Source organism: Argiope bruennichi, chromosome X2 (assembly GCF_947563725.1).
Source record: "Argiope bruennichi chromosome X2, qqArgBrue1.1, whole genome shotgun sequence".
Taxonomy (NCBI): domain Eukaryota; kingdom Metazoa; phylum Arthropoda; class Arachnida; order Araneae; family Araneidae; genus Argiope; species Argiope bruennichi.
In genome coordinates this window covers 67,782,593-67,796,674 of record NC_079163.1, presented here as the reverse complement: position 1 = coordinate 67,796,674, position 14,082 = coordinate 67,782,593, and the positions used below count along the sequence as shown (strand labels likewise).

Genomic DNA, 14,082 nt, shown 5'->3' with positions numbered 1-14,082 from the left:
TACAAATTTCAAAAAAAAAAAAAAATATTCATTCATAAATATGCTAAAAAGCAGACACTTTTATTATTTTCTATTTTTTAGTCTTTAATTGATAATTCACTATTATAAATAATATGGAATCATAAAACTAATTTTTTTTCGCAAATTCACAAGCACGGAATCAAAATTTAATTAATTAATCAATTAACTGATAATTTAAATCTAGAAATATTAAAATAGCGTAGCACTTCAGCACATAAAAAATTGAATGTAAAATCGATTTTAAATTCTATCTGTAGAGATATGAAACAAGTAAAATAAAATAGTATAATAATTAATATGATTGGTTTTTTTCCCCCGCTCATAAATGTGTAACTCACCATTTTCTTACTGAGATACAATTGCCATTTCTTCTCAGGTGGAAGATTGAACATAATTTCCTTTTTGGATGCTGTAAGATCAAGTTCTTCCTGAAATGAAAGAATCACTCATTGCAGTTTTATAAATATCGCTCAATAAATAAAATATCTAAGAAAAATATACCTTTATTTATTTTTAATATAATTCTACCTTTTAAAACCGGTAAACACAAAGAAAATTTACAACAACCTGCAATCATTATTTTTCTGTATTTTTACGGTGCCAATAGGTTAGTATTCGAATGAAATTCGACAAAAAGTCGGGAAATGTTGAAAAAATGAAAATACGGACTAGTGTATATATGCAGGGAAACAAAACATAATCCGAGGCTACCAAACAAAATAGGTAATAGGGGCCAGATTTTAATTCAATGAGAGTCGAAGCGACTTGACGTTCTCAGATTGAAACGTCCCCATATTAGATCGAACTTCCATGTCATATTCTTTAACCTTTCAACCACAAAGACGAATTTATGTGCATTAATTCACACACTTGTTAGATGCAATCTGGTTTGGAATTCCTGAACTGCCGATTCAGGAGCTGAGATATTGTCATCGATCCCCTGTGACAGCAATCAAAGCCACCAACAGGTACTGGCTGGGATTGGACCGATTTCAAAGCGGATAACCACTGTGATATCCCAACTATGAAAGCAAACACATGGAGAGAAATTTTTGAACAGTTTTTCTCAACATTCACAATTTTTTTTTATTTTCTCGTATACGAAGTAGGCAAAGAAAAAGTATTTTACTCATCAAAGATTTCGACGAATCTCCAAGTTTCAGAACTTCCTGAGAACACATGACTGTGAGCATAACAAGTCAAAAACGCTAGACGGATAAAATTTGGAATGTGATCTTTATATCAAATTTGTAAATTTCGATCAAATTTTGAAAGAAACCCATAAACAGGAAGTTTCTTATCTGTCTGTACAAGTACAAGCTAACTCAATATCTACGAAATTTAAAAGAGCTAGATAAATAACATTTGGTATGCCTTTTAGAATCTAAAGTATAAATCCGATCATATTTTGTACCAAATCTGTCAAAGGGTTGACTGTCTGCCGGCCTCTACATTCGAGTGCATATAAATGAAATAATTCAAAAACGCAATGACCTAAATAAAAGAAATTTGATCTCATTATAATTTTTCTAGTTCTGTTTCAAATTTTATTTTCAGACAGAAAGGCGTCTAAAACGCACACCGTGTTTTCTTTATTATACTACGAAGAACAAAATGTTTAGATGCGGAATTCTGAAAATAAAAATCTGAGCACTACTGGAATGCGCGGCTTTGCCTAAGATCCACAATTTTTATGTTGAGGGACGAGGAAATAACAAATCTGAGCACTATTGGAATGCGCGGCTTTGCCTAAGACCTACAATGTTTATGTTGAGGGGCGTGGAAATAACACATTCACTTGTTAAAAAGTTTCGGGAGACTATTCCCGCCAATCAATAATAATAAAAATATTCTTAGAAAAATAAAATAATCTTTATGGTATAAAGACTGAATTAAAAGAATTGACATAGGGAATTTATATTTAAATGCATTTTAATTGGAACCAATGTTGCAATTCTTTTCACTTGCTTCATGTTAAGTTTCTAGAAAATGAATGCAACTCTGAAAATAGTCCTTCATATTTTAGTTCATTAAACTCAAATGAATTTTAAAATCAAATATATGCTCAATAAAGAGGCATACTGTAAGTTCCGACTTAATTTTCAGAAGCTGCAGCTGGTTATTTATTAATATGAAGAAAAAGCTTTATATACAACAAAATATAACACTACTAAATGAAAATTCTCACTTAATTAACTTTTAATAGTTTATAGAATAAGTTAAATATATTTTGAACAGTGAGAATGAGCACTGAATGACCGGATATACTAATATGGGAATAAAACAAAATATTAAAAAAAGTAATTTGAAGTATTAAAGAAATTTCAAGCATAAGCTACTTTCCAAATATTTAATAGGAACGAAATTCCAAAATATAATGTGTCTCTTAATTTGTTAATAAGCAAATTATAATTATACATCTTTTAAGGTACTGACGTAAAAGACATGTGGATGAAAAGAATTGAAATATTAATAAACAACTTTAATCGTTGCAAATTTAGAAGTTTGCACATCGGAGATATTTTTTTAATTATAATTTTATTTAATTTAAAATTTAGCGAGTTTTTGGCGTTCTTCTGCGCTAACACCCTTGAAAATAATATTACACAAAACTGCTTTTCACAGAAATCCTTTTTAATGCCAATCCAACTGTCGTGTAAATTTTTCTCACTTTTGGCAAATTTTTAAAAATATTTTTCTATTTACTTTTTAGCAATGGATTTCATTGTTGAACTGAAATTCAAGCAGATATTTAATCGCGTGATTTTCTTTCATTGTTGAAAACTAATGAAGAAGGATTCTGTGCAGTTTAAATGAGGAATAAAACAGTGAGTTTAGAATACTGTGAAAGTTAGAAGATAAATTATCTAAACAATTGTGTTTTTAAAAGCGTTAAGATGCCATGAGACATGACTCTTTTAGGATGATTCATACATACAATTAACAGAACAAGAGTAAGGTTATTAAAATAACGCAGTTTTTATGTGCAGCACAATTGGATGCTTAAAATATTTCCCACGGGAAATCATAAAATGCATAAGAGATTTAATCAAAAGTAAGATCAACTAATATATCCATGGTGAACCAGCTAGTAATCAATAAAGCTATTCGTTTTATGAGCGTCCATGCAGCATTTCGTCATTGGATGATTTATATTCCCCCCCCCCCCCTCCTCCCACGACCTTCGAAGGTCGTGTCTCTTCCCAGCTGTGATTTTCGCTAAACTTAAGCTTCCATCCGCCAGCTGTCTCAAAATTGTGTAGTTGTTACAACTGCATAATTGCTTACAGAACAAATTCTTGTTTCTTTCCGCTTAATAGCCTACAGGGATTAATGCAAACTTTCGATTAAAATGACTAACAGGGATTAAAGTGTGTCAAGGAAAATATTTAAAATAAGATAAGAAATTTGCAATTTTGCTGCTAAATATTAATGTGAAATACTGAACGTACGAATTTTATTAATTTCAAAAAAGTCTTGACAGCTCTAAATGCAGAATGGAAAAAAAGGTACTGCATGTAAAATTTAAAAATTTTGTTACAGTTCGATACTTATTATAATTTAATTCAATTATATAATACTGGCCACTTTAATATCTAATTTCAATTAAATCTCTTATGTATAGTTTTATCCTCAAGATTCCCTCAACAAAATGACGAACATTAAAAGCGTGTAATTTTAAAAATCTTACTCATTGTTCTGTTTCTTATGTACATGAACCTTTTTAACGTAATCAAATCTCATGCTATTAAAATTATAACTGTTCGATAATAGGCCTCCTTTCTGCGCAGATAGTTCTTATTTCGCACTGTTAAAAATCTCATTTGTTGAAAAAGATTGGAATTTCTGAGTAAGATGTAATGTAAGAAAATTACGCTAAAAATATCAAAAAATTGCAGAACAAATCAATTACTATCGTTTTTTTTTTCGACCTAAAAAATGTGCCAGAATAATTTTTGTGTAACAATATTTTCGAAATCTACTGAGGAAAAAATGCCAAAATATCACTGAATTTTTAATCAATTCAAATTTAAAAAGAAAAGCTCAAAAGTATATATTCTGACCTTCCAAAGAATATTTCTATCGAATTTGGTTAAACAGTCTGTTCTCTAAAGCACTTTTTCCTTTTCTAATAGGATAGATACAATTTTATATTTCAATGTTCATTTTTTCTATCCATCATTCATTTTTTAATTATTCAGACATTTTAGGCATCATAGACTGACTACTCCGACCCGCACGAAGGCACACGGAAAAACTTGAATGACCGGATCGCCGCGACAGTAACCCAGGCGGGAACTGTGGTTGAGACCTGAGGGACATCACCGGCTAAAGTACAACCCTTCCCAAAGGAAGTAGGTCCCGTCATTAATAGGAGGTAGCCAACCCCACCCTTTCATATACCCTCAAGGGTGCCGAGAACCAGCCATCATACTGAAAGCTTCTCATCCTCAATTATGAAGTGCTCCCCGAGGGACACGCATTTTAGATATTCAGTATCTTAAGATACCAGTAGAATAGAATGGCTAATAGAGTGAATTCAGTTCTTTTTTTTTTTTTTTTTGTATACAATTTCCACTGTACGCAATTTTAAATACTGTACCACACTTCTTTATAAGGCTGTATTTCTTATAATTATAATTATTGATTGACAATGAATAAGATAGTGTCGTGATTGCAACATGAAAAAAAAGAGTTTTAATTCACCCATCAAATAATATCTCCTTTGTTTTTGACGACACATAATAACTGGTGAATCGAAAGTTTAGAAAAAAAAATAATGCTGATTTTTAGTGAAGTCTGACTAAGAGTAATCCTTAGAAACTAAGATATTCATTCGTATTAACGACCGACATTTTTCACATTATCAGGTTGGCATATTTTAAACTGTAGATAAACACTAAGGGCACGTATCCCGACACCTTTTTTCGAATTTCTTTTGAAAGGCTGTACGAACTACCTTTGAATTTCAACTGCGTAAAAAATATGCCTGACTTCTGTTTTATAAAGAAAATTCGATCAGCGAAGCAATTAGAGGTAATGTAGAGTAGAATTAATGTAGAAGAAAATGGTATTGTGCTCATCCCGCTTCATAATTTGATTTACACTTCATAAAATTATAATTTTTCATCCATGGTTTTGCTTTCTGTTCGCGATATTTACATGCATTTTTGTAGAAACCGCAAGCCTATTAGAAAAGATATGGAGATTCTAAAAAAATCCTGCATGCTTTTGTCTTCCTGCAGAGTTTTGAACCAAATTAAATGAAACTTATAGTCTTAAAATGCTTCCGAGAATTATATCGAAATTTAATTTGAGCATTAATAGTAAAGGATAATTCAAATTATGCAAAACGTAACATCATTTTTCTTTCATGATTTCAAGGTCAGATATACAGGACAGGTTAAATAAAAATGGAAGATTCAGAAAGATATCGGTATTAATAGTTGAGTATCTTTCCACATATTGATGATTTTTAAACTTATACCTTCGAGTAATATTAAATTACATAAAGATTTGAAATGTGCAAAACTACCGACGGACATTTATAAATTAAGTGCATAATTTAAATTGCTGTAAATCAGGCATTGCGATTAACAATAAATATTATAATGTTATTCACATTAGTTGCATTATTATTACGTTATTCACATTAGTTGCATTATTATTACGTTATTCACATTAGGTGCATTATTATTACGTTATTCACATTAGTTGTAATTTTATGAAATGATATATTCAAAAAAAAAAAAAAATGTGCAAATCCGAAATTGTCTGTATACTTTTGATAATATGGTGTATGATGCATACGTTTATTTCAATAGTTTGGCATTATAATTTCGCTCTTGAGGGAACGTGTTCTATTTCCATTTCTTAGTTAACTATGATTAAACTTTTTCTAGAATATCAAAAATAAATAAATAAATAAAATTAAAAAAAAAATAGAATTTTCGAATCTCCGTTAAATTTCTTTAACTCTTGATTTTTATCGTCTTATAGCAAAGAAAAATTCCATTAAACAACAACAAAAATAAAGAATTTTACAATATCATTTGTACAGCCTGTCAAAAAAGTATCTGGACGCTGTTTTGAAAAATTATTTCGTTATTTCGAAAATAATTATCACAGAAAAAAACTGTAAATGTTTGTCATTATGGATATATGTTCTCAGTAAGTGTATGAAATATTTTTTTTTCATGAAAGGAGCTGTTTCCTAAATTAGATTTCTACAAATTCAGTTTTTTTTACTTCCGAATATACAAAGAATAGAGAAAGTATTATAATTTTCAAAACATACAAACTGAAAATTTTGGCGAATATCTATGTTACAGACCTTCCTGAATTCGAAAAAACAAATTTTCGACATTATGCATGTCTGTGAAGATGATAAATTCAAAAACATTTTCAGCTCGATATATGAAATTTGGTATATGAACTGAGACCAAATCTTTAGATTTCTTTTCCTTCAAATTTTGAATGAAATCCATTCAGAGAAAGTCTGTCGTCTAGCGGTTCGAGTACATGTGAATTCACTGACTACAAAAAGTAATGAGGTAGACAGATAAAATTTAGTACACAATTTTAACATCTAAGGTGTTGTTTCTTTTCAAACTTCAAACCAAAATTTGCCTGAGAATGCATCGCTTACCGGTCTGTTCTTTCTCATGTATGTAAGCTCAGTAGTCCCAAAACGGAATGACTTAAATCAACGAAATTCGGTATGTTATCTTGCAACTACAACTGTAGTTCCATTTCAGATTTTAATTTTAATCGGTAATTTAAATGAATCGACAATTAGACCCTATTTCCATTTTTTTTCTGCTAGTAGATAACTAATTGTATCCATCCTTTTTTAATAATTAGTTTTCATTTTAGTGTTCATGTCACTTTTACTTTTAGTTACTTTTAATGTTACTACATTGTATTCACATCTAAAGCGTGCTGCGAATTATAATTGATTTTTATTCGTTAAGTACTCTGTCAATGTGCATGAGATTTTTTATTACAACGTACAGTAGTTAATCTGCGTTAATAAGATCTAAGATATTGTTAACAAGATAATAGTACATCTTCTGGATGGGCACATATTCTAGTTATTTAATAAAACACAAAAACAGTTTCTTGTGCGTGAATAATGCAACGTTACTAGATTTTGACAAAATATAAGTATTTTTTTTAAATAATGAACGTAACCCTTAAAACTGTTTTGGAAAATTAACTGTTCTTATTTAATACTCTTGCTTGTAAAAACAGATTATGAATTTTAAAAAAATCCTTAAAAATGATCTAAACTATCATTTGGTGGAAAGTTGAACATGCGATCAACAGCATTGTTATTTATGTTTCAATTATAAAGGAATGGTCCAAGAAATAAACATCTGTCTTTCATTTTTTAGCTTCTCCAAAATCGTTTTAATGTAAGCTTGCTTTGATATTAATAGATAAACTTGTCCAGAATTTTGGATAAGTTTGTCTTGAAATACTATTTTACTATTATTATTCGTAAATAATAATGCAAATAAAAGCATCCATTTTGTATTATCATTATCATTTAATCATGGTTCATCGCTCCTGGCTGTAACATTAAAAATACACTAACTTTTCTTAAAGTTGCCATATTAATAACTAAAATAAAAATTTGAATAAAGGAAAGAATTATCAGAATGGCCTATTTGCTACATGTTCATACATTGAAACAGCCCCTAAATTTTTTTTTTCTTCGCATACATCTGCTTATTTTGAACGAAATTGTCTAAAATTTTATATCTGGAGATTTCTTATTACGCAAAATTATTAAAAGGACAGAAAATTGGTTTGAAAATGCAGATATAAATTTGTATATGGACCTAATATGAATGCAGTTTACATGCCTTAAAAGTCATGCTTCCAAATAGAAAGTCATTTTCTTCCTTGAATTTAATTTGTACAGATTACGAGCAATAAGAAGTATCAGGATACATTTTAGACAGATTGCACCGATACTTTCAAAATACAATGTAATAAAATTGAAAAAATAAATACATAAATCACTAAGTGAAATTCTTACCACTAATTCTGCAAATTTTGCGTTTAATTCCTCTTCGTCAGGCATTGGCTGTGTGGGAGTGAGGGGATGCGGCTGCAGATTGATGATTCCACCGTTTTCCACGACATGGTAAGTGATCTCTGGAGGCTCGTTACTGCCGAAGCAGCCACAGAGCCCTTTACTTCTCCTTTGGGCTGGCATGGTTTGGGGCATAGACAGAGGAACAGTCACTAATACCTGCTGAAAGGGAAATAAAATCATTGTGCAACTAAGAATACATCAAATGATGCAACGTTATTATAAAATAATTAAATTTTAGGAAATTTTCATTGTAGTTGATACAGATGCCACACCAGCGGAATTTAGGTAAACTTCTTACTTTGTGTACACTTTCTCACAGCAAACCAATCGGAAGTAATCTGAATAGTATTAAATTAAAGCTATAAAAATGTGCTTTAACTCAAATTGAAAAAAAATTATGAAACTGAGCAATAAAGCATTTAAAACCATAGTCAGTGGGCAGTGAAGCTTTTCAAAAAGTTTAAACATATTTAATAAGATGTTCCGTATAACCAGAATCATATAATAGCAGAGGCCCTTCAGACAAACGAGCCTGGCGGATGATGAGGGGGGAGCAGAAATGTTACGCTTTTAATTTATCTGTATTTTTAAAATAATTTTTGTATACTCATTTGAATTCAAACTTCACTTTAATTCTGAGCTGCGCGGGATTTCCTTTCCCATGTTTCAAAGTTTAAGCGCACGTAAAGGTAAACACTAAATCAGATAAAATTTAGGGACAATTCCCTTGTGAAGATATATAAGCTCTATATTCTGACCATTTTCCTGTTTTCTATCTTTCTATTCATACTGCATTACAGCATGATGCAGGATTTAAGAAATAAGAATCTAAAAATAGAGCATTTGACGTAATGATCAGGAAAGACTAAAAGATGCTTAAACAACTCATGTCTGCTTTCTTTACCAACAAATCTCTCTCTCTCTTTCTATATATATATATATATATATATATATATATATATATATATATATAACATAGAGAGAGGGGGGGGGAAACATTGATTTTGCACCTGATTATTGCACCTGGAGGTTGATAACAAAAAGTTTAAAAAATTAAACTTTTAAACTACCCCATAGTGTAAAAATCCCAATTAGTAAAATGTTTCTCTTGATTTTTTATAGCAACATCTTTATTCATTTATTTATAAAATTTGTAGGGATTCATTTATTTATAAAATTGTATATTTATTTCGAAATTTAAATGGGTTTATCGTAAATTTAGGAGGCGACACTTATTTTAGAAATGTAAATGCGTGTGACAGTATTAAATACGGAGAAACTGTCACATGCATCATTTTCTCCAATAGTCTTATCATCATAACTTGAAAAAAATTGTTTATCACGCATACAGTTATTCATTTTCCTTTTTCGACAGCTGTAATTTCGGCTTATTAAAGAAGGCAAGAGACACTTAAGTAGCTGAACATTTCAAGATATCTCAGAGAAATAGAACACAGTCAAATACCTTGAAGGATAATTAATGTTATTCAATATTTTGGCCTCACGACATATTTATTTCAAGCATTTATATTCATTATGCTTGTCAGACCTACGGCTTCTTTAATTTTATTTTTGCAGACAGTGCCAATAAGAGTAACTGTTTATAATGTTTTCCTGAACAATGAGGTATCACTCTTATAGAAATCTTAATCATTTCTCAAATAAAATAATTAAAAAAACGCGCGTTTACTAAATCGGTACTTTCACTAGGGAACATGTTAACCCCCTGCAATTATATTATAAAATCAAAGCCGGTTGGTTTTAAATTTGGTGATATTCTCCGCCAATTATACAAATATTTCTATCGCCACTTATGAAATTAGAAGGCATAATTGCTTTTCTGCTTGTTTGGACAGCAACCAAAGGAGACTCCTAGTGAAAAGCTATCGGAGAATGGAACCTTACATAAATGAATAGTCGCGGCCTGCACCTACATTCCTCCCACTTCAACCCAAGTGATCCTAACCTTGGATTTAAGCAAATGAGGTTACTAATCATTCTTTAGAATAAAAGGGGGAAGTAATGGGAGATGTGTAAACATCAGAATATAAGACCCACCCTAATAAATATACATGTGATATTGTTGTTGTTGAAGTTGGTAGTTAAATGATGAAGGGCATTTTTTTCTTTACACTAACGTATTATTACGTTTTTCCATTGTCAAGAAAAAAGTTTCATCTTTCAAATAATTTTGCAACTGTATTGGATAAATATGACTAGGGGCCCTTGTAGCATCCTCTCAGCTCTGGTGCCAATATGGCAAAAGACAATGTAGGTACACATTCCATTCGAAGATTTTATGTGTTTAAGAAGGGACTTTTCCCGAAATACGGCTAACATGCATTTTTTCTAGGTGTTTGATTTTTTCCATGGTATGGCAATTCAACGTCTTAGAGTTAAATTTAAACATATTAGGCCTTGAGAAGCATGTAAAAAACCCAGAATTCCTTGCAATTCAGATGTTAAAACAACACTAGTGTTTAAATTTGAATTTAATTATTTAGAAAAAGAATCAATAAAAAAACGGCAATATTTTGAATTCATAAATATTTCGCTCTATGTAAGCCTGATTCGACAACCGGACTTTTTGCTATTATAGATTCTCTAAGAATGGAAATGCTTAGTGACTATGCTTAAAATTCTGACTAACTTGTTTAAATTATGGACCAGGTTTGGAGCCAATATTCAGTTCGCAGAAATACATTGAAATAATTTGAAATGCAGTAGCCAAACACACACATACAAACAAATACACACATACACAAACAAATACACACATACACAAACAAATACACACACACATTGTATAATAATATAGAAAGTAAGATAGATCTTCATAAAATATTTCGACTTAAATAAAAATTTCTACGATAATCAAATAATATTATATTAAAAGATGTTTATTTGTTGACGATAGTTTCATTATTGATAATTGTTCGCTTAATACTCCATTGCAAAAAAAAAAAAAAAGTAGTGGCCACACAAGCGTTTGAAATAATTTATAAAGTAATTCTTTCAGTAACAGTTTTCAAGTTTTAAACAGAAAACTTCTTTAAGATTTCTGGTGAATTCAAAAAGACATTATATGTAAACCGATATTAAACACATATATGGGATTCTGAAAATTAAATTGTATCATTACATAAAAGAAAAGGATACAAGTATGTCCCAAGTAATACAAAAACACTGGTTGACACAAACGGTGCCAATTGCATTCTTTTGCTTGATACCATTGAGCACTATGCCGTATATTTCTGAAGACATTTGTTCATAGAACATGAATTATTAACAACTTCGAGCAAAAAGACCAACACTGGCATGTACTTTTCCCAATACGTTGTTCCAAAGAGAAACAATGCATAAAGCAAATCACTAGGACAGTAATACATTTCTAAGTTTCATCATAATCTGAAAAGGAATGAATCTTAAGAAAGGAAGAAAATCGCAATGGCGGATAATTAAATTTCTTTCCCCCCACCCCTATTATAAGTCGACTATTACTGGGAACATCATATTTTGAAATTTACACAAATTGAAAAGGCTATTTTGTCAAGGATATGTTTTATTAATTTCATCAGTTACTTCAAAGCATTGTTTAATAACTTCACACGGACCAGAAAAAAGAGATACTTTTTAGTATAAGGATGACTAAATTCTTCATATACAACAAGATCAGCTGGGCTAAATAAAATGTTATTATTCTTTGTTATGAAAGTCTGTTGTCTTATGTCAACAGATTCATGACAGTTGTTTTAACCAATAGGCGAGTTTTAAGCTTAAGTATAGAACTAAGCTAAAGTATAGAGGATTTAGTTATCGAAGAAGTAGCTAAAATATATTCATTTACAAATTGTTCCAATAATTCTGCTCATGAAATTTTAATTGAAAAAGAACTTCCTTAATAAAATTTCAGAATTTGCATATTTTCGTGAAAAAGCCCAAATACACTTTATTACATAGTTAATCCCAATATGTTGAAAGTTTATTATTATTATTATTATTATTAAAGGAGTAAAAACTTCCAACAAAAAGGCATTCAAATGGTTTACTTAAGGAAGGCTTTTGTTATAACAAAGCTAATCTTTTCTTTTCTTATTAATTTGGTATACTGTACAATGTTTCACAAATTCAGTTATATCAGAGGTAATATTAGGCCAGTATATCAGATCAATATAAACGTTCGTAATATAACCAGATACCCTTCAGAAATATTTTTTGACAAATGGCAAATCCTAAAATGAAAAGGTCTGCTTCGGCTTGCGAAAACCTGCTGCCATCTGGTAAGGAAATCGTAACATCGTCAACGAACTGCAGACACTGGTATAATGCCAAGATTGCAGCAGATCCGAGGAACAAAACAAATGCTCTGCTTCTTATATATGTTGCTACCAAGCTTTGTGCATTCATCAATCAGCCAAAGACGTTTCTGCAAATTAGCTTTAGTCAATAAAGAAGCAAGAACTGAATAGAAAGCAGCGATTCCTTTCATTTTGTTAAAATTCTAGAATAATAATAATGATAGATTCAAAAAAGAAAGAATAAAACGAGACAAACCAGGAATATAAAAAAGAAAGTTTGATAATAATTTCATTAAAAAAATAATACTTGAAGTAAGTATTACTTTTTCCCCCCGAACTATCCCCAAGTATCTTTGAATTAAATTTTATCATTAAAAAAGCGAAACAAACAAGTATTTCAAACTACATTCAAACTTCTATTGCCTTTGAAACACACCTTTGTTTTTTTACTTCATTGTAAGACAAGAGAATCATCTTTTAGTGAATGCTTAATGTTTTTTATTTGTTTTTAAATCATGATAAAGAACCAGTGTTATATCCACTCAGTACCGATGCTAAGATTAAAGAGTGTCTAAATGTTATATAGCACCGAAAAGAGGATTTTATAGCTGAATAAACGCATGTTTGAGGTGCATGATTTTCAGGTAATACTGCAACTCAACGTTAGACAGTTAAAGTTACGAAAATTAAATCCTGAGAAACGCAAGAAAATTAGAAGGTCACGTTCATTACAGGTTAAAAATTAAAATCGTTTCTGAATTAAAGTAGTTAGAAAATAATTAATATTAAAAACGCGGCTAAACTGAATTTATTATATTTCAAGCCTTTCCCTGTACATTTGCTTAGCACGACAGCAGGATCGTTTGCAAATATCCAATCTGTGAAATTGTAAAATTTTATTATAAATGTTTGAAATTTCGACAAATCCATTTAGTTTCTAATAAATATTCAATATGCAAATATATATGAAAATAATTTTAAACGCAACAGCTAAAGTAATACAAAGTAATAATATTAAAGAAAATATTGATTATTTAAAAATATTTTAGTTAAATAATAAAGTTTGTATAATATAATTAAATGGTATAATATCACAAGATGTTTATTCGTTGATTGTTCTCAGAGTTTGGAAGTAACTCTGAAACAATTTTTTAAATTATTCTTTAAGCTTCATAAATACGGAGGAAATCTCTGTACAGGCAAAAAACAGAAGAAATACTAATAAATGACAAGCAGGTGTACATGAATGAATATTGAATTGTATTCAAATACGTAAACAAGAAAAACATAAGTATGCTCTAAAATAGAAAATGATAATTTTTTATATAAATATTTTGTGTTATATATATAATTTTTTTAATGAAGTGAGCATTGTTTTTTAATGAAAAAATTATCAAACTTTTTTTGTATTCCTGGTTTTTCTTGTTTGATTCTTTCTTTTTTGAACCTACCATTATTATTCTAGAATTTTAACAAAATGAAAGGAATCGTTGCTTTCTATTCAATTTCTGCTTCTTTATTTACTAAAGCTAATCTGCAGAAACGTCTTTGACTGGTTGATGAATGCAGAAAGCTTGGTAGTGACATATATAAGAAGCAGAGTATTTGTTTTGTTTCTCGGATCTGCTGCAATCTTGGCATCGTACCCGTGTCTGC

General features: G+C 30.0%; 1 protein-coding gene across 5 annotated transcripts in view; it reads right to left on the bottom strand.

The window, feature by feature from the left end:
- LOC129960184 (disheveled-associated activator of morphogenesis 1-like) overlaps positions 1 to 14,082 on the bottom strand; it is a 109,370-nt gene that overhangs the window by 34,047 nt on the left and 61,241 nt on the right. For 3 of the 5 annotated variants that reach the window (XM_056073397.1, XM_056073395.1, XM_056073398.1), the window contains exons 2-3: positions 8,069 to 8,287; positions 360 to 449 (exon numbers count right to left, since the gene is read on the bottom strand). In XM_056073397.1, coding sequence (XP_055929372.1) covers positions 360 to 449; positions 8,069 to 8,260 — 282 coding nt within the window. In that variant the 5' untranslated portion in view covers positions 8,261 to 8,287. The remainder of the gene's footprint in view (positions 1 to 359; positions 450 to 8,068; positions 8,288 to 14,082) is intronic. The other 2 variants (XM_056073399.1, XM_056073396.1) reach the window with 1 other exon arrangement.